We start from the raw sequence: 18,170 nt of genomic DNA, 5'->3' as shown, positions 1-18,170 counted from the left end.
TTCCTGAAGGAAACTGCTCCTGAAACACTAAGTCTGAGCTGGTCCCTGTCTCTCACGCATTCCCATGGTGCTGAAGATAGCACCTTATGTAAGATTGTCATTTGTGACATGGTTTTCTGTCTGTTGTCCTCTGTAGACTTTGATGGTCTGGAGTGTATCCCCATCATCTAATGTAGTGCCTGGAGCAAAGATTCAAGTAATGATTATTGGATCAGTCGATTAATTGTTTGCATTCTCCAGCCTATGTCAGCAGAAAGGGAATGTAACTAAAGAGGAAAACTTAACAGAAATGTTGACCTAAACTTATGGATATTTCCCTCTCTAGTTAAGAAAAAAAATTTTCATCAAAATAACAGAAAAGCATATTAGGAAAAGAATACATCCATATCAGTTTGTCAGGGTGGAGTAATTGCTTTATGAGATAATGTCATATCTCAATTGATGGGAACAGTAAGTTTATTCACTTATGGCACAGTCAAATGATGTCAGAGTTAGGGTGGAACATTCATCCAGCTTTCAGGAAGAGTAGGAGAGTCTCCAGGAGAACGTTTAGGAAGGGTCTGGAAGGCCCTTTCCAACTGTAAGGAAAAGAAGAAAGAGGCTGGGAAACACAGAACATCTCCTGTAACTCTGAAAAACAAACAAGGAGCACCTGATCAAACCAGAAAGTTTAAAGAATTTCTCCAAACAGACAAACACTTGGGATTGAATTTGGTGAAATTTAGGAATAAGTCAAGAGAGGAAAGTAGGCAGAGAAGAAACTCGGGAAGAAACAGACAAACAAAATTCACATGGTAGAGAAATTCTAAACAAATGAAATCAAATCCAGAAACACTTCAAACCCAGTCAAGAAACGCAAACCACTGGAAGGGTGTCTAAAACTGTTGGAGTTAGTATATAGCACTTAGAAGAGTTGGGCTACCGCTGACTCCCAGCAGAAGCTACCAGTGTTGGTCTTGGGGACCAAAGCAGTATTCTGTGTAAAATAATGCTGGGCCTGCACAAGGGCAAGCAATGACCAAAAATAGAAAGTGAACTCAGAATTATAGTCAGCACCAAGTTAAACTTCTTAGCAATTTTCTCTACAGCAGGAATTCCACCCAAGAAACACGTGGCAGGAAATGCGTCACAGGAAACAAACCTGACAGGGAGCCCAGGACAAATGGCCTTGGGATGGGAACATCTTGCACTCATGAGAAAAGTTTCAAACATGTTGTCCAGCCACCCACCCACCCTGTCCCTTCTCCACAATTACTAGGACATTGTTGGTAGAAGGATAGACAGAGATGCTCAAAGACATCTGAACAGTCATCCAGGAATGACCAGATTTTCAACGGAAAAAAAAATCAACACTGCTAAAGGGAGACACTAAATGTAACAAATAACCAAAATTGGAAGAAGAGCCATTAAGATGATGAAAAGTTTAAAATGTGTGTGATCATTATATGCAAAGGAAAGAATCATTATATTCGTGAGTCTGCCATATCCATAAAACAATCATTATCTACACAAAGTTGGAAACAGTGTGAGGCAGACTCTTTTACTGAACCTGGACCTTTGTGATTGGGTGAAGTAGTGATCTGACTAACCATCTTGTCACTGGCATCTGCCAACTACACCTCTCCAGGATTGGGATTACAGTCATGATATTCACCTAGCTTTGCATGGGTTTTAGGGTGATCCCAGCTCCCATCCTTGCACTTGAATGACAAGCACTTCACCCACTGAGCCCTAGCCCCAAAAATAATTTAATTAAAGCTATTGTGCTATCTCAACAAATCACCAATAGTTTATAGCAACAAAGAGAAAGTAGTGAATGCAATAATAAAAGTTGTCACTAGCCATCCTAGCCAAATGAATATCATTAACAGTGGATCAAATGACATGTATTTCCCAGTGTGGTTGACCAAGGACCCAGTATCACTTGTGCAATATTCTTGCTGAAAATGTTTAGACACGGAAGTCATCAGACATCTCCAAATAGGAAGAAAGGCATTCTGCAAAATAATTCCAAAAATATTCATAGGATAAAAACAAAAGAGTGCTACTTTCAATGAAAAGAATTTAAGAAAACATGAAGAGTAAATGCTGTCAATAGCCTTTTAGTTAGGTTCCTCAACTTAAAAATAAAGCTAAAGAGGACATTATTGGAACAATTGGACAAGTTTGAATACAGACTGGGTATTAATAATATTATATGTATCAAATCACATTGAATTGTATTCAACCAAAGTTTTAGAATTATTTGGTCTCATCATTTTGGGTGGGTAATACAATAAAACATCCTTATTCTTTTTTTTTCTCCAGTTTTTTTTATGTTTGGTGTGAGTGTATATGCCTGTGAGTTCAGAGACCAAAGAAGGGTGTTGAGCACCTTTCTGTATCACTGTCTGCCTTACTCACTTGACACAGAATCTCTCCCTGAACCTGGAGCTCACTGTCAGGCTAGGCTGGCTAGCCCTGGAGCTCCCAGGATCTGCCTACCTGTTCTTGCAGATCACGGGTATAACGAATCGCTGTTCTGTCTATGACCTTGAAGCACCATCCCTAGAGATGTAGCAGGTAACTGTCCTACCTACCTATGACCTTGAAGTACCTGACCCTTGGGCATGGCTCAGGGCTACCCTTCAGACCTGAGATGAACATACATTGCTCTCTTCTCTCCTTTGTGGTCTTGGATGCTGAGATAGACCAGGCAAAAGAACAGTGTAAGACTGTAACTCAGCAACCGTGCCCGCCTATTGCCAGGGTGCTAGGGATTTGAACTCAGGTCTATGCGTTACGCAGCAGAGTCTCTTTCCCACTGAGTCACCTTCCATTCATAATATCCTTGTTCATCGGGAAATATATACTAAAGTATTTAGGACCCTGTGAAGTAAGGCCTGCAACTTATATTTAAATGGTTCATCACAAAAATACAAGTAAAAATTCATATGTAATTTTAGATATCAACTTATTTGCAATTTTTCAAAATAAAGGATGAATCCTAATCAAGTGCCAAGGAAAGATAACGTGAAAGAGTTCACACAGAGAGACATATTTAGAAGGCATTTTCAGATTCAAAAGTTGAAAGATTATACCCTAAAACTTTTCAGAGATCCATAAATAGACGACATACAAAAGCACCTCTGGATATAAATAGAAAATGAGAGAACAATGCCATCCAACATATCAGAGAAACTTAGTTTGAACATGGATTTCTGTGTGTAGCCAATAGAACGTAGGTGCGAGCACAGTGGAAGAAGGGAGAGGATATGTATTTTGAGGCACATAAAGGCTATTTTTCCACAGATCCCCTCTGAAATTTTCAGGCAAAAGTTACATTCCATACATGCTTTCATGGTACCTAGCCTTCCAAGTTTAAAAAGCAGAGGTCTTTTCCTGGGAGTCCCTCTTGGCCCTCTCCCAAATCACCCAGCTCAGGTTCAAGTCCACAGATGAATTCTGCCCAGAGGTGGGTGGTGAATGGAGACTTGGGCCAGGAGACAAATAAATGCAAATGACTTAAAGAGCCCATTGCCCTCTGACTGTGAAAGGATGACATGCTAAATCGTGTGCTTAATTGATTTCCACACAACAGCGTACCCTAAGATTGTAAAAACCATTCTTCAGGCAAGCTACATCCCCCAGGATCAATGTGCACAAAGCGCACTGCCGAGGACCAACACTTCCCACCCACCTGGCAACTTATTCATGCTCTGGCTGAGTTCTCCAAGTTTCTGCTGTGCTTTGAGGAAGGGTTCACAGATCCCGAGTCAGGGTGTGCACCTTTCTCCTTGTGTCGCTAACTTAGGAGACAGAGGAAGACAGAGTTGTTACCAGTTCCTACAGAAAAGGTTGATTTTCCCCATGAGCAACCATTCTCTTCACAGGTTTGAGGGTGTTGTTGTTGTTGTTTTAAAGGATTGGAAAAACTGAACTAAAAAGCAATAAGTAAAGCTTCTATATCATCCATGCTCAATGACAGCCAACAATTTCAATTTCTCCAGCATTATATCTGTGTACTAAAAGTAAAATTAAGTAAAAGAGTATAAAACACAAAAGATACCTTTTCTCCAAACTGCCTAATGTTAGACAGCAGCTTTGCAGTCATTGGTAGAGATTTTGCTGTTGTCCACTGGTGGCTCATGCTGGTAGTCTCAGCACTCAGCAAACTGAGGCTGGAGGATTGCCATGAGTTTGAGGCCAGCCTGGGCTCCATAGTGTCCAGTTGTACATGCAGGGCTATACAACAAGACCTTGTCTAAAGGAGATCCCAGGGCTGCATCATAGGGTTTTCTTCACATAGACTGCTGTGTTAAAGGAAACTGGAGAGCCAAGCAGTTGAAAGGCTAGTCCACGCTCTGCTGTAGCCTGACAAAGCCAGTGTCTGGGATCAGACAGAACACTGGGGAGCTCCCACACTCCCTGCTGAGTGTTACCTGCTCCTGACCCTGATGCTCACTCTTGACTCTAAAACCAAAACCCAGCTTGTGTTTACAGGCTAAATTCCTGCTCCCAAGACAGAGATGTAAGTCACTCAAGCCAGGTTACAAAGCAACTCTTCATCAAAGGTCAGACCCTAAATTTTGTTTTGACCTTTAGGTGATGTTGACCTCAACTGTCAGTCCAGAATACACACACAAACTATATACACACACAAACATGCATACACAACACACACACACACACATACACACACACACACACACACACACACACATACACACACACTTGCTTTGTAACACTCAGAGAGACATTAGGGTTAATGAAGCATTTGACTCAAAGCATAGCCAATCTTTGTAATGACATCCTGAGTAAAGAAATTGCATTGCTAATGTCTTACCCACGTCTCCTTATTGAATACCTTTTCCTTAGGAAAGGAAGCTAGTGGGGGAACGAAGAGTTTGGACAACAAAATTGAGGAGAATGCTGAAACACCTGCCCTGGAGGACTCCTCATCCCCTCTAGATAGCCAGCAGCAGTCTTGGCAGGTTTCCACAGACATCGAGAATACTGAAAGGTAAGTGGGACACTCCCCTGGACAGAAGCCTACCCTCTTGCCGTCAGTGTTCTCAGGGGTCACTGAGAGTGCAGGGCTTTCTATTCCAGGTTCAGGAGAAACGAGGCTCACTATGGTATGACAGAGCAGCTAGTCTGACAGGAACTTGGAGTCTGCCTAACCTGCAGCCGGAAACCTGGGGAGAGGGCGAGGTGGTATTTGTGTTTGTGTAACTCTGACAAAATCACTGAGGAAACAACTCAAAGGTGAAAGACTTGTCTTGACTCTTGATTTCAGAGATTGTGGTCTAGGAGTAGCTGGCTCCATTGCACTTAAGCTTGAGACAAGACAGGGGAGCCTAGAACAGAAGATAGTATTCAGCTCATGGCAACCCCGCAGCAGAGAGAAAGCAGAAGGGGCTGGAGGCAAGATGTGTCCTTCAAAGGCATACCCCTGGTGACATATGACCTGCTTCCTCCAACTGTGCCTTAACTCCTCATTTGCCCTATCTCCCAATAATAATGTCAAATAATCTATCCATCAATGCACTAACCTGCCAATTAGGTCAGAGTCCTCGTGGTCCAACCACCTCTTCACAGGGCCTCTAGCTAGGGACCAAGCCTTCAACATATAAACCTTTGGGACCATTTTATGATCAAATTGCAGTAAGTAAGTAGTCTATAACCTATAGGGGGGCATTAGCAGGATCTACAGCAGTTTCAGGCTCCTAGACCTCCTCCTACCTCTATCTAACACATCACATCTCCATTGTCCATGAAAACAAGCCAGGAGTGCACAGCTATAATCCCAATACTTGGGAGGCTCTGTCTCAAAAAGAAAAGGAAACTGTATACTTCTTAGAAGAGAAAATGGAAGACCTATTTCCATCACAGTTGACCCAATGGCCAGTTCCTAAACCACCCTTTTGTTTGAGAGAAAAGAATCTAAATTACCCAAAGATTCTTCCAATAGATTCTTAGATTTGGGGTATTTGGAATGTCCTACTTAACATTTTGACCAATTCACAGATTTTCACAGCCTCTTTTTCCTCTCCTGAAATACAGCTGATGGCATGTTAGGAATCAGAATGAGTTAATGCATTGACCTACACAGCTTACTGCTAAAGAGGGACTTTCTCTAGGAAGGAAAAATGCTATGGTGATTCTGTTTCATTGAGGAAACAATAATGATAAAAGAACAAGGGCTCATCCCATCAACATGTTGAAAATACTATTCTGTGAAGCAAAAGATGTAGCCTTTGCAGTAATGCCTATGCCCTTTGCTATGAACGTCCCTAGAGCTGGCAAAAAGCAGCTGAATGAACGGGGTGATTCTACTCCATGTTCCTCTCTGTGCATGAGTCACTGACAAGATAATGAACATTTTATTTTTTTATTTTTAGAAATGGAACACACAATGGCATTTATAGCCATTGTGTTTCCACTTTCAGGTTGTAATATAATTCTAACACTAATTACCAAATTTCTGTGTTTATAGGAAATTGGAGCATGTGGTAATTGTGTGCTATTAATATAACTTGTATACATTTCAATATCCAATAATTCAGACAGTAAAGCTTGTTTGTCTCCATTTTATAGAAATATGAACAAATGATGACAGAGTCATGTATCTTAATTTATAGAAATAAATGATTTTATAGAAATAAATAGAAAATTCTCTGGTCTGTTCCCAGAGAAAAGGAGTGCATCTGTCAGAATATCATGGTCAGGGCAGAAGCCATCTGCAAAGCCATTTCCTTTTCTTACACCTTGGATAGCAGTTAGATCCCATAACTCAATGCTCTAAGAAATTGCTGGGAATGGTGGCATTCACATTTAGTCCCTTTGGAGCAGAAGCAGATGGATCTCTGTGAGTTTGAAGCCAACCTGGTCTACAGAGTGAGCTCCAGGACAGCCAGGGCTACACACAAAAACCCTGTCTCAAAAAACCAAAAAATAAAAATAAAAAGAAAGAAAGAAAGAAAAGAAAAGAAAGAAAGAAAGAAAAGAAAGGGGGAGAGGGAGGAGGGAGGGAAGGAGAGATGGAGGGAGGAATGGGGAGGGAGAGAGAAAGGAAAGAGAGAGGGGGAGAGAAACAGGGAGAGAGAGAGAGAGAGAGAGAGAGAGAGAGAGAGAGAGAGAGAGAGAGAGAAAGGCAATGTTACATGGCGGTGAGTGTAGAGCAGGATAGCCTGCAGTGTTCACAATGCTGCTGGCTAGAACGGAAGTCCAGATTTTGGTCAAGGGAGAGGGAAGCCTGAGATGAGCTTCTTTGGTGTTCCTTTTCTCTCTGCCCAGCGCTCCATGGCTTTCAAACTGGTCTGGCATTTAACTCACCAGGAGAGCTCTTTAAAAGTCACTGGCAACTGCCTCTTCTGGAAGCCAACCCAATCAGATTCTGCTCTTGGGTGCAGGGAAGGCCCAGAGATCATCCAGTGCAAGGTGACAGCAGGACTTGGTCCCAGGGATCCTTGCTTCATCCTTCCCCTCCCATTCAACCTGCCTGGCAGTCTTAACACGACTGAGGGTGGCCCTGCCTCCAGATGCCACCTCTTCCTGCTGCCTCATCTGTATGCAGTGCCCATGACACTCCATCAGCCTCACACCCTTGGATGCCATTCTGAATGTTGGGGGGGGGGGGCGGTCTTTCTATCCATTCACCAGGTTCCTCTCCCTTCCTTTTCCAGTCAGTGCTGCCTGAGACCTGAGCTCCCTTGAGTCTTTTGTTTGTTTATTCTTTCTTTCTTTCTTATTTATTTATTTATTTATTTATTTTCCATCCCATCCACAGTTTCTCCTCTCTCCTCTCCTCCTCCTATTCCCTCCCTGCACCTCCCCTCCGAACCGACCCCCACATCCACTGTTCAGAAAGGGGCAGGCCTCCAATGAGTGTCAACAAAACATATCAAGTTGAGGTAAGACTAAGCTCCTCCCCTTGAATTAAGGCTGGACAAGGGAATCCAATATGAGGAATAAATTCCCAAGAGCCAGCCCATGTGTTAGAGACAGCCCTGCTCCCATTGTTAGGAGTCCTACAAGTAGACCAAGCTACACAACTGTAACATGTATGTAGAGGGCTTCCGTCGGTCCCATGAAGGCTCTCTGGCTGTTGGTTCAGACTCTTCGAGTTCCCATGAGCCAGGTTAGTTGTTTCTTTGGATTTTCTTATGATGTACTTGATACCTCTGGCTCCTACAATCCATCCTCCCTCTCTTCAGCAGGATTCCCCGAGCTCAGCCTAATGTTTGGCTGTGGGTCTCTGCATCAGTTTCTATTAGTTACTGGATGAAGGCTCTCTGATCACAATTGGGGTAGACACCAATCTGATCACAGGAGAGGCTTAGTTCAGGCTATGTATTCACTATTGCTACAAGTCTTAGCTGGAGTCATCTTGTAGATTCATGGGTTTCTCTTGCATCGGGTTTCCATCTGACCCTGAAATGGCCTCCGCTTCTAGTTATCTCTTTCAGTACTCTTCACCTCCATCCACCCCCCAATCTGATCTCTCAAGTTCCCATCCCCACCCGTCCCCAGTCCATCCAGGAGATCTTGGCTATTTCCCCTTCCCAGGAAGATAAATGTGTCCCACCATGGGCCCTTCTTATTACCCAGACTCTCAGGGTCTGTGGATTGTAGCCTGGTGATCCTTCACTTTACAGCTAATATCTACTTATGAGTGAGTACAAAACATGTTTTTCTTTCTTGGTCTGGGTTACCTCACTCAGGATGATCTTTTCTGGTTCTATCCATTTGCCTTCAAATTTCCCGATGCCACTATTTTAAACAGCTGAGTAATATTCCATTGTGTAAATGTACCACATTTTCTTCTTTAACAATTCTTGGGTTGAGGGGCATCTAGGTTGTTTCTATGTTCTGGCTATTATGAATAGAGCTGCTATGAACAAAACTTAGCTAATATGCTTTTGGTATGATTGGAGCTCCCTTTTGTATCTTAACCTTGAGCGAGAGAACGTCAGCTTGGGTCTGTGGCCTCTCCCAACAGTGGTCCTCCAACGCTACTCAACAGAACAGTGGTGCTTTGTGAGACAAACTGAAAATTTCAAGCTGGAAATTGCATGATGGATCTTTCCTCAACATAAAATGAAAAATAGTAGCTATAAAATCTCTAATTTGGGGATTCTCCTTTATCTCTCTCCTCTTTCGTTGTACTAGATATTAAACTTAAAGTCCCACCCAGGCTAAGTAAATGCTCTACTTGTGCATTCTATTTTCAGTCCCCACCACCCACACACACACTCTTTTTTTTTTCTTTTTCAATTTTTTGTTTTGAGACGGGGTCTCATTAAGTTGCTCAGGCTGGCCTTGAATCACTCTGTAGCCCAGGTAGACCTCAGACTTTTGATCCTCCTGCCTCTACTCATGAGAAGCTGTAAGTATAGGCTTATTCAACCAGCTTTAGTTCAACTTTAGGACTTTCTTCCCCCACAAACATGTTTTTAAAAAATGTATTTGTCTATCTATCTGTTTATTTATGTGCACTCAGGTATGCAGGCGTGCTACATTGTACACATGAAGTTGGGAAGACAAGTGGTGTGTGTGTGTGTGTGTGTGTGTGTGTGTGTGTGTGTGTGTGTGCGCACGCAGGCCAGAAGACAAGTTACAAGAGTCAATTTTCTTCTTCTAGCATGTGGGTCCTGGGAGTTGACTTCAAGTCATCAATGGTCCCCAATGGCTTCTCTCCCAGTATCTCTACTATGAAGAGCTCTTCTCTGGAGGTCTCAGAATGTATCCCTTGCCAAGCCTGGTAGCATAAGCCCATCCCAGCACTCAGGAGGCTGAAGCAGGAGAGCCAGAAATTCAAGGCCATCCTCCGAGAACTTTTCTCAAAGAAACAAGGGCTGTGAATGTAGCTCACTGGTAGAGAGATTTTCCAGCATTCACAAGGTCCTGGGTTTGATACCTAGTACCACACAACAACAACGGTAGTAATGACAGTAATAATAATTTATTGTCCTGCTATTATCAATTCTTGGCAAGGGGAGTCTTAAAATAGCAGACAGCAAGGAATCTGCACAGAAGCCCTGCCATCTGGCCGTAAGCCTCAATGGTGTGTCCCGAAGCCTGACTCCCCCAGGGGCCCACTGTTCCAATTACGTGTCCTTGGCCTCTCCCGGTAGATCCATAGTACTGTCCTCAATATAAAGACTCTCCACTGAATTCAGCTAGGTAGGACCAAAGGCAGAGATGCTGAGGACTGGAACAGAATCCCTCCTGAGGAAACATTGGGCAAGAAACTCCATTTCTTCTGTAGCCCACCCTCTCAGATATTCTTTTGTTTTTTTGAGCTGAGGATCGAACCCAGGGCCTTGCGCTTGCTAGGCAAACCCTCTACCACTGAGCTAAATCCCCAAGCCTTTTTTTCTTTTCTTTTTTCTTTTTGATATTCTTATAAAAGCAAAGTAATTTCAATTTGTGTCAGCTAGAAACTAGAACTGGTATGATTTGATGTACCTACCCTGTATTCATCCAGTAGAACACACCGCTTGAGGTTTCATTTGGGAAATGCACAGCTGAGTTTTCTTTCTCTTTATTGACTTTACAGAGACATACGAGAAATGAAAAACCTCCTAAGCAAACTCAGGGAAACCATGCCTTTACCGCTGAAAAATCAAGGTGAGTCCTGGGATGTCTCTTTGAGGCAGAGGACGTTTTGAACACACGGAACTTGGAACCTGCTTCTTAGCCAGGTAACGCAAGTGTTTTCCACGGAGAGAGGAAGGCCTCAGACATTTCTCTTCCTTAGAGAGAATGTGATGGGACGTCAGTCTTGGGGATGGAGGTAGAAAGAAACACTGATCTGAAAGAGGCTGTCCATATCCCTGCCAGATCTGTCATGCACTGTAAAAAGCGCCACACCAGATGTGTCTCCACAAGAGGACCAAGAACATGCCTCTTGCCTGCATAAGGTTTATAGACTAGTGGAGGACTATCTCTCCATTTACATGTTCAATTATATAAAAATAATAAGAAGAGTTAATATATATTAGGAACACACAGTGTGCCACTACCCTGGGTACTTCATATATATCAGCTTTGCTGGCTTTTGTAATCTTTTGGGCTTTTTTTCTCCCATATTAGAAGTCAAAGCAAGGTCCTTACCACAAGCTGTATCTCCACTTCCCTATTTAAATATAATAATGTTGTAGGAAGATTCTGTTATAGTTTTCCTAATCTACAGGAAACTGAGATGTGGGGATTAGTCAGTTTTTTCAGTGTCATACAAATTATAGTAGAATGACTGGGTTGTGGATTTGAACTCATGAAGTCCATCTCCAGAGCTGATTGAGAGAATACAGCCTGACACAGACATAGAAAGGGATACTCACCAGAATGAGGGGTGGTCCTGATCTTGTAAACTCTTGGATCCCCCGTATCTGGAGCCTGGAAGACAGTTAGAATACCACCTGGCATAAACAATAAATGTTTGTGAAATCTTCACCCAGCTTTACGAGATTCTAGGGCTGATGCTGTGCCCAAAAGTAAATAATAAGTGCTTTACATGAAGCATCCTTAGCTAGAGCAGCCATGAGCGAAACATTAGCATCAGAAAGTGGTACCAAGAGGATGGGAAAGGCTCTTTAGAGGCGAGAAAGAAACCCCCCCTGTTTCCAGCTAACAAAGCCTGTGCAGGAGAGAGGACGGTACCCTGTTTGCCTGGGAGCCAGTGAAGCTGAGTGAAGAGGAGGGGAGGAGGAGGACTTGGCAGCAGAGCCGAAGGGCCTCTTGGCTCAGAGAGCATCTCAGCAGAAGGTGGAGAGGTGGAGGCAGGCGAGAGCACCAGACAAAGGCTGAGAAGCAGCATAGGCTGTACTGTGCTGGCGGCCTGGGTCAGAATAGGGGGCAGGGGAGGAGGCAGGTCATTCCAAGTAAGCCCCAAGAGCCTGCTCAGGAGGCCAACCACCCCCCCCCCCACCCGCAGAGCCAGGCAGTGTGCTTCAGAGTACTGGAAGAAAGTAGACATGTAGTAACAGAGGATTTCTCTGACCACACGCACGAAACTGCTGAGAAGCAAGCATGGGGTTAGGATGAAGGGTTTAGTTCAAATCAGCCTTGAGTTCAGAGTCTGACTCTGTCGTTGTCCAACCATGTGACCCAGAGCAAGCTGCTTGACTTCTAGAAATTTCAGATTTCTTGTCCCTGAGTGGGGGACAAGAAATTTTTATTCAGATGGTGGCTTGAGGATTAAAGAGGCAGTATGCCATATGCCTGTCACCAATCTTACAAACAGCAGACACTCAAGGGACGCTTTGCTGTTGCCGTGTTTGTGGAAACTGCTCTTACCATTGACTAGCTTGTCTACCCAGACTTGCTCAGAACTCAGCTTGCAAAGACCACGGGTCATGTCCATGTCAAATCTTGAGCTCCAGGCCAGAGCACAGGCCTCTGGGACTTCACATTTGGAGCACATGTTAGGATCAATAGGTTTGGCAAGCTCCCCTGTGGACTACTCTGTCCTCTTACTGAACCACGTATTCAACTTTCCAAGAGGGTAACTTCCCAAGGTGTCCAGTCTGAATTTTATGGATGCCACGAAGTCTCTATTTTATGTGAACCCGTCTTAAGCCTTCCTTCCTCAGTTAGTGCTAGTTCACAGGGCCATTTCGGAACTGTGTGCTGACAGAAAAAGAAAAAAAAAACCACACAGAAATTTCATTTTAATTAGGTAATTTTCAAAAATCATAAGAGGTATAATAATAAATATTTTTAATATTCTGTAAACAGAAAGATTATTGGACTTTTCAATGCCTTTGTAAAATAAAAGAGCAACAGCAGTAAGTGTTGGTACTACTAGTGAAAACATAAAAGGGAATAATCGCCCAAGTAAATAAAACCAGGTCTTAAATCATGAATCCATCTGGAAAATGAAAATCCAGCGATTTATTCGGGAAGTGATTCAGTCGTATTCTAACAATCAAAAGAATAGCTGAGGCAAAGGGCTTTTGGAAATGCAGGCATCTCATTCTGTGGAGAAATTCAAACACTTAGCAAGCTGGCCTCCACTCCCAGCATGCTGTCAGTGGGCAGAGGAGTGTGAGAATAGAGGAAGGGGCCAGACAGGCCCCGAGGGAAGGATCTCCAGTCTCTTGAGACACTTTTTGACAGACACATATGGCAGTGCCATTCAATTCATTTCAGAAACCATCCAGATTCTTCCCTCTGACTGCAGAAACCGAGATGGTCACAGAGGCTCCTTGTACCAACAACCTGTGTGTTCTGCGGGTCTGAGTTAAGGTGTGCAGGAAATGGAGTGATGTGTGGAAAAAATTATTCCAGCTCTTTCATGTAGAACCTTGTTCTCAAAAGCTGGTTCTAACTGGTTGAGAACCATTATAGCAAGCCATCTGTTTCTTTTCTGGCTGATTTCCTTTCTGTTTTTATTCCATTTGCATGTGTGTTAGAAACAGAAACGGGGAGAAGATGTCACTCATGGTCCTGGCTTCCTATGCTTGGACTGCTGGCCATGTGAACCCCTGCCAGCTCAGACTCCAGTTCTCCACTTAGAAGTGGCCCTGAGTTTATTTCAAGACTTGATTATATCTCCCCGACTTTCTACTCAACAAAGGTTCACTTGAAGTTGGTTTTCAATGGGAAGGAAAGCAGAGTGGCCAAGGGCAGGGATTCAAGTCATCCCTCAGGCACCTTCATTGTATACATTGCCTTCTCTGTCAGTGTCCTTCTGTCCTGAGCTTGGAGACAAGGGTACCCAGGAGGAGAATGCCCCCCCCATTCTGTGTCTCCTCTATGGCTGGCTGCAGGCAATGTCCAGGTCTCCCGGCTCAGCTGTTCCTTAGGCTGCTTCAGCGCCTCTCCTGTCTTCCATTCTGGGTCATTGGCAGTACTGCAGGGAGCTTCATTAATTATGATCAGCTTGCTGTGTCAAATGGATTACAAATGGAACCACCTGTGGGGAGCCCACAAGGTTACTGACAAAGGCTGGAAGGAGGCTGGGGAGTGAAGGGCGAGCCTCTTCTAAATGCACACTGTTATAAAACAAAACAAATCAGCAGAAATAGATTAAGCCTGAAAAACAGTTTCACTTTTGCTCCAATTCTGACTTAATGAGGTCTGTGGGATGTGGTGGTGTCTTCACTCGTGTGTGGAATCCAGTTGTTGGTAGCACGCATTCGAATCCATAGGAACGGAATCTGCTCTAGAATAGAATTAAGTTAAGAGGCAAGCACTGTATTCCAGACGAGACATGCTTCAGATATTACATAATGTCAGGGGACTAAGGAGGATGAGATGGCAGGTCAGATATGATTCATAAGAGGGCAAGCAGAATCAAGGATGAATCTGGGTTCAGTCTTCGATAGCAGAGTGAATGACGGCATCGGTCATTAAGTGGAGAAAAGGAAGCAAGAGCCCTCAAGGTAGACCATAACCAGAGTGTTGGAGATGGAGGTAAGGGTGATGCTCAATGACTAATAGTGTTGAAGGAAGACATGATCCAGGGAAACCGGAAACAGATCTGAGTATCTTCAGAACAGCGGTCATTGGAGACGTCTGCAACTGTCCACGGGAAATTTGCCAAGAGAATGCTCTGTGATGCAAAAATGTAAGGCTTGAAGGGAAAGAAGAGCGGTTCACAAAGGGATCCGAAGAAGAGATTCAAAAAAGCACTGCAAAATGAATCCAAAAAAAAAAAAAATTGCGAGGAAGGAATGGCTAATTATGCAGGGTGATTAAGCTGAATAAAAACTGCAAAATTTGAAGGATTTGGAAGAAAGGTAGTCACTGATGGTGACAGCAAAGCACCCGATTTGGAGTTGGGGACAGGGAAGCCTGGTTGAGGGGAGTTATTCAATGAGCAGAAGATAAAGAGATAGCAAGGGTAAATACATGTAGATTTTCATCAACAGTTGTTTTTAGCATGGCAAGAAGATGGGGTCAGAAGCAGTTAATCTACCCAGATAATTGTTTATAGAAGGAATGGGAACAGGAAGAGAGTCAGAAGCACGGGGCAGTCAGAAAATGCATATAAATAAGCAGCTGAAGCTAATCTCCAAGGGGAGATGACCAATCAACCAAAGAGGGGAGAATGTGGGGGAAGGGAAGCATATGTAAACACAGAGAAGAAAGAGACTGTGGGCCAATGTAGGTAATTTAATGTTGGGTACCACTTGGTAAGCGAATCCACACGGGTCCATTAAAGGGTATCAAGGATTTATTAAGGTTTTAAAATGGAGAGAAATACACTCACGGATACAGAACAAAGTAAACAGCCATCGTTGTCCTTCATTCTGCCTGGGGGTGAATGGAACCAGCCTTCCGGTCTCTGACCACCCCAAGAGAGTAAGCATGCGGCCCCTCCTCAGGCCTTTCTATCCCGCTAGATACTCCAAGGTCATTGGTGGAGTGAATTCCCACAACACTACCCCTTTTAGTCCACCCTGACTAGACTGTTTATTTAAACCTGAACTAGGCTGCCATTGGTGCCCTGTGTCTGCGTTCATACTATCTCCTTTATTCAGAATGCCTACCCCTTGAACAAACACACAAGTTCTCATTCCTGTGGCCAAGAGTGATCACCAAGGCCTACATGAATCTTCCATGAGTGGTGCTCTTCTCTAAATGGAAGTAACACCTTTGCCCCCCACACCCACACACAAATAGCACTGTATTGGGGGTCTTTCTTGTGCTTTTGTAAATGTAGTCTCACAGTGAGAGACAAGAAAAGTTCCTTAAGGCCAGGGGCCATGTTTCTTTTCAAACCCATCTGGTATTATCTTCGCTACTCTGGACAGGGTATTTCAGTTACTTACTTCATCACTGTACTAAAAACACCTGACAAAACAACTTACTTTGGCTTACAGTTCCAGGGGATACAGTCCATAAGGGCAGGGAAGTGTGACAGACGGGAAAGCTTTAGAGGGCAGGAAGCACATGTAAAGGTGGGGAAGCTAGAGAAAGTGGGCGTATTTGGGTAACTTTTAAGCATCAGCAGCTGCTGGTCAAGTTGATCCCATAGAAAAGAGAACAATGAGTAGGATGCTCATCTCTGTCTTTTACTTAGTCCAGGGCCTCATGGAGGACTAGTGCCCACCTATAGGGTAGATCTTCTCACCCAAACTAATGACATCCACATAAACCCTCACTGACTCATCTGGAGATTTGTTTTCATGATGATTCTACACACCATCAAGTTGACAATCAAATTAAGCATATCCTAGAGCCTTGCACTTAGTAGGTCTTCTGTTAATTTACTAGCTCTCAATGTCTGCTCTTAGGACTTGCAAAATTGGTTGTTGTAGGCTCATCTTTTTGTACACTGTGAAGATGTATCTTTGCCAGGGCACCTTCTGATTGGTTAAATAAAGGGCTGAACGGTCGATAGGTAGGCAGGAAGAGGTTAGGTGGGACTTCCAGGGAAATAGAGGAACTTGGGAAGAATCTAGGTGTGTGAGAGAAGCCAGTGAGACATGGAGGGGTCAACAGACAACAGAATGAAAGAAAGGTAGAAAGCCATATGGAAGAATGTAGATTAATAGAAACTGGTTAAGTTATAAGAGCTAGTGTGACAAGCCTAAGCTAAGACCAAGATTTTATAATCAAAAATAAATCTCCATATCATTATTTGGGGGCTGGTGGTCCCAACGAGAAAGTACTACTACAATCAGTAGCGTTAGGAACGTGTAAGGAAAATCTGCTTTTCTGGCTCCACACCACACCCACTGTTTGAGAAACATGCAGCGTGAAGTCAATAATCTGTACATTCAAAGGGCTCAGATGATGCTACTACAGTTGTTATACTGAGTCCTCCAAAATGTGTTCCCTATGCATATTTGTATATATGAAAATATATATATATGACTAGAAGAATTTGGACAATGACAACCACAGTTCCTCTCTAATCATTTATCTTATTTGTGTCTGAGAACACAGCTTTAAACTCAGATTATAATTTGAAAATTTCTCAGTTTTATGTCTGCCTTTTTTCTCAAAATGTCATGTACATAGCAAATATTAGCAAATAGAAATCGAATAATGGAGAAACAGCATCATCGTTTCTTAAGAGATTCCAGGGTCCTTGGAGTTACTGACAATTAAATTTCCTGGTCTATCCTTCCATTCACTTTCTCCTAGATTTTTTTTCCTCCATTTCCTTTCTCACTTTTCATTTTCAATCTGTCTTTAGTTACAGTTTTGTGAAACTGTGTATTTAAAAAAAAAAAAAAAAAACTAATAGGAGCTTTAGCACATCACATCCAAACATACACCAGGTGGCAGTGGCACACACCTTTAATCCCAGCACACTGGAGGCAGAGCCAGGCAGATCTCTGTAAGTTCAAGGCCAGCCTGGTCTACAGAGTGAGATCCAGGACAGGTGCAAAGCTACACAGAGAAACCCTGTCTTGAAAAACAAAACAAACATATATTTACAGTAAAAATCAACAATTTCTTCACAAGTTCAACTGGATTTGCCCAGAGATTTTTACAATGAGTCAGGAAATATTCCATTTTGCTCACATTCTTTCAGCAGCCCTTCAAAATTCAGAGACAGGATTAGTCCAAGTGCTGAGACATCCTTACCTGGAGTCCAGTTAGCTTCAAAGGGTTTGGGGAACCTTTGCTGCTTGATGAACTGTAGAGCTTGCTACATGTATGGCTTTCCTAGGCTGTAGAAAGCTGGTCTGGATTTGTGCCAAGGATTTTCAAGCTCTTGTTTCTCCTCAGCCCTAGATGATGATCAGACAAGCTCTAGGCAAAGGTGAGAAAAACGCACATCCAAGACACCCCCAAGCCAGTAGTCATCCTTAATAGGTAACATGACCTTTGCTTAATGTCAGCATTTTCCCATCCCATCTTAAGACTGTGTCCACTTGTGAGCAAAACATATCTATGCAGCATAGATACGATGTATATACATGTGTGTGTGTGTGTGTGTGTGTGTGTGTGTGTTTGAGACATACGAGTGTGCACAAGACACAAACACACAGACAGACAGACACACACACACACACACACACACAAACACACACCCCTACAGAGAAGATTGAATAGGAAGAATTTCAATAGCATAAAAGGCTCATCTACAGAAAGAAGTGTTTATTTACTATAAGCAAGACAGTCTGTGAAAATCTCAAATTTGTGTATGATACCTCTGTGCTTTTAAAATTAAAAAAAGATAGCAAGACATAGCCTATGGCAACAGTACATGCATACATACT

The 18,170-nt window shown here is 43.1% G+C and overlaps 1 protein-coding gene across 3 annotated transcripts in view; it reads left to right on the top strand.

Annotated features, from left to right (window-relative positions):
* LOC118596204 (regulator of G protein signaling 7 binding protein) overlaps positions 1–18,170 on the top strand; it is a 97,114-nt gene that overhangs the window by 71,234 nt on the left and 7,710 nt on the right. For all 3 annotated transcript variants that reach the window (XM_036206948.1, XM_036206949.1, XM_036206951.1), the window contains exons 4-5: positions 4,858–5,002; positions 10,544–10,614. In XM_036206948.1, the coding sequence (XP_036062841.1) occupies positions 4,858–5,002; positions 10,544–10,614 (216 nt within the window). The remainder of the gene's footprint in view (positions 1–4,857; positions 5,003–10,543; positions 10,615–18,170) is intronic.

The sequence above is a fragment of the Onychomys torridus genome, chromosome 15 (assembly GCF_903995425.1).
Source record: "Onychomys torridus chromosome 15, mOncTor1.1, whole genome shotgun sequence".
Classification (NCBI taxonomy): Eukaryota; Metazoa; Chordata; class Mammalia; order Rodentia; family Cricetidae; genus Onychomys; species Onychomys torridus.
The sequence above is the reverse complement of the archived record's forward strand: the minus strand, read 5'-3'. Positions and strand labels throughout refer to the sequence as shown.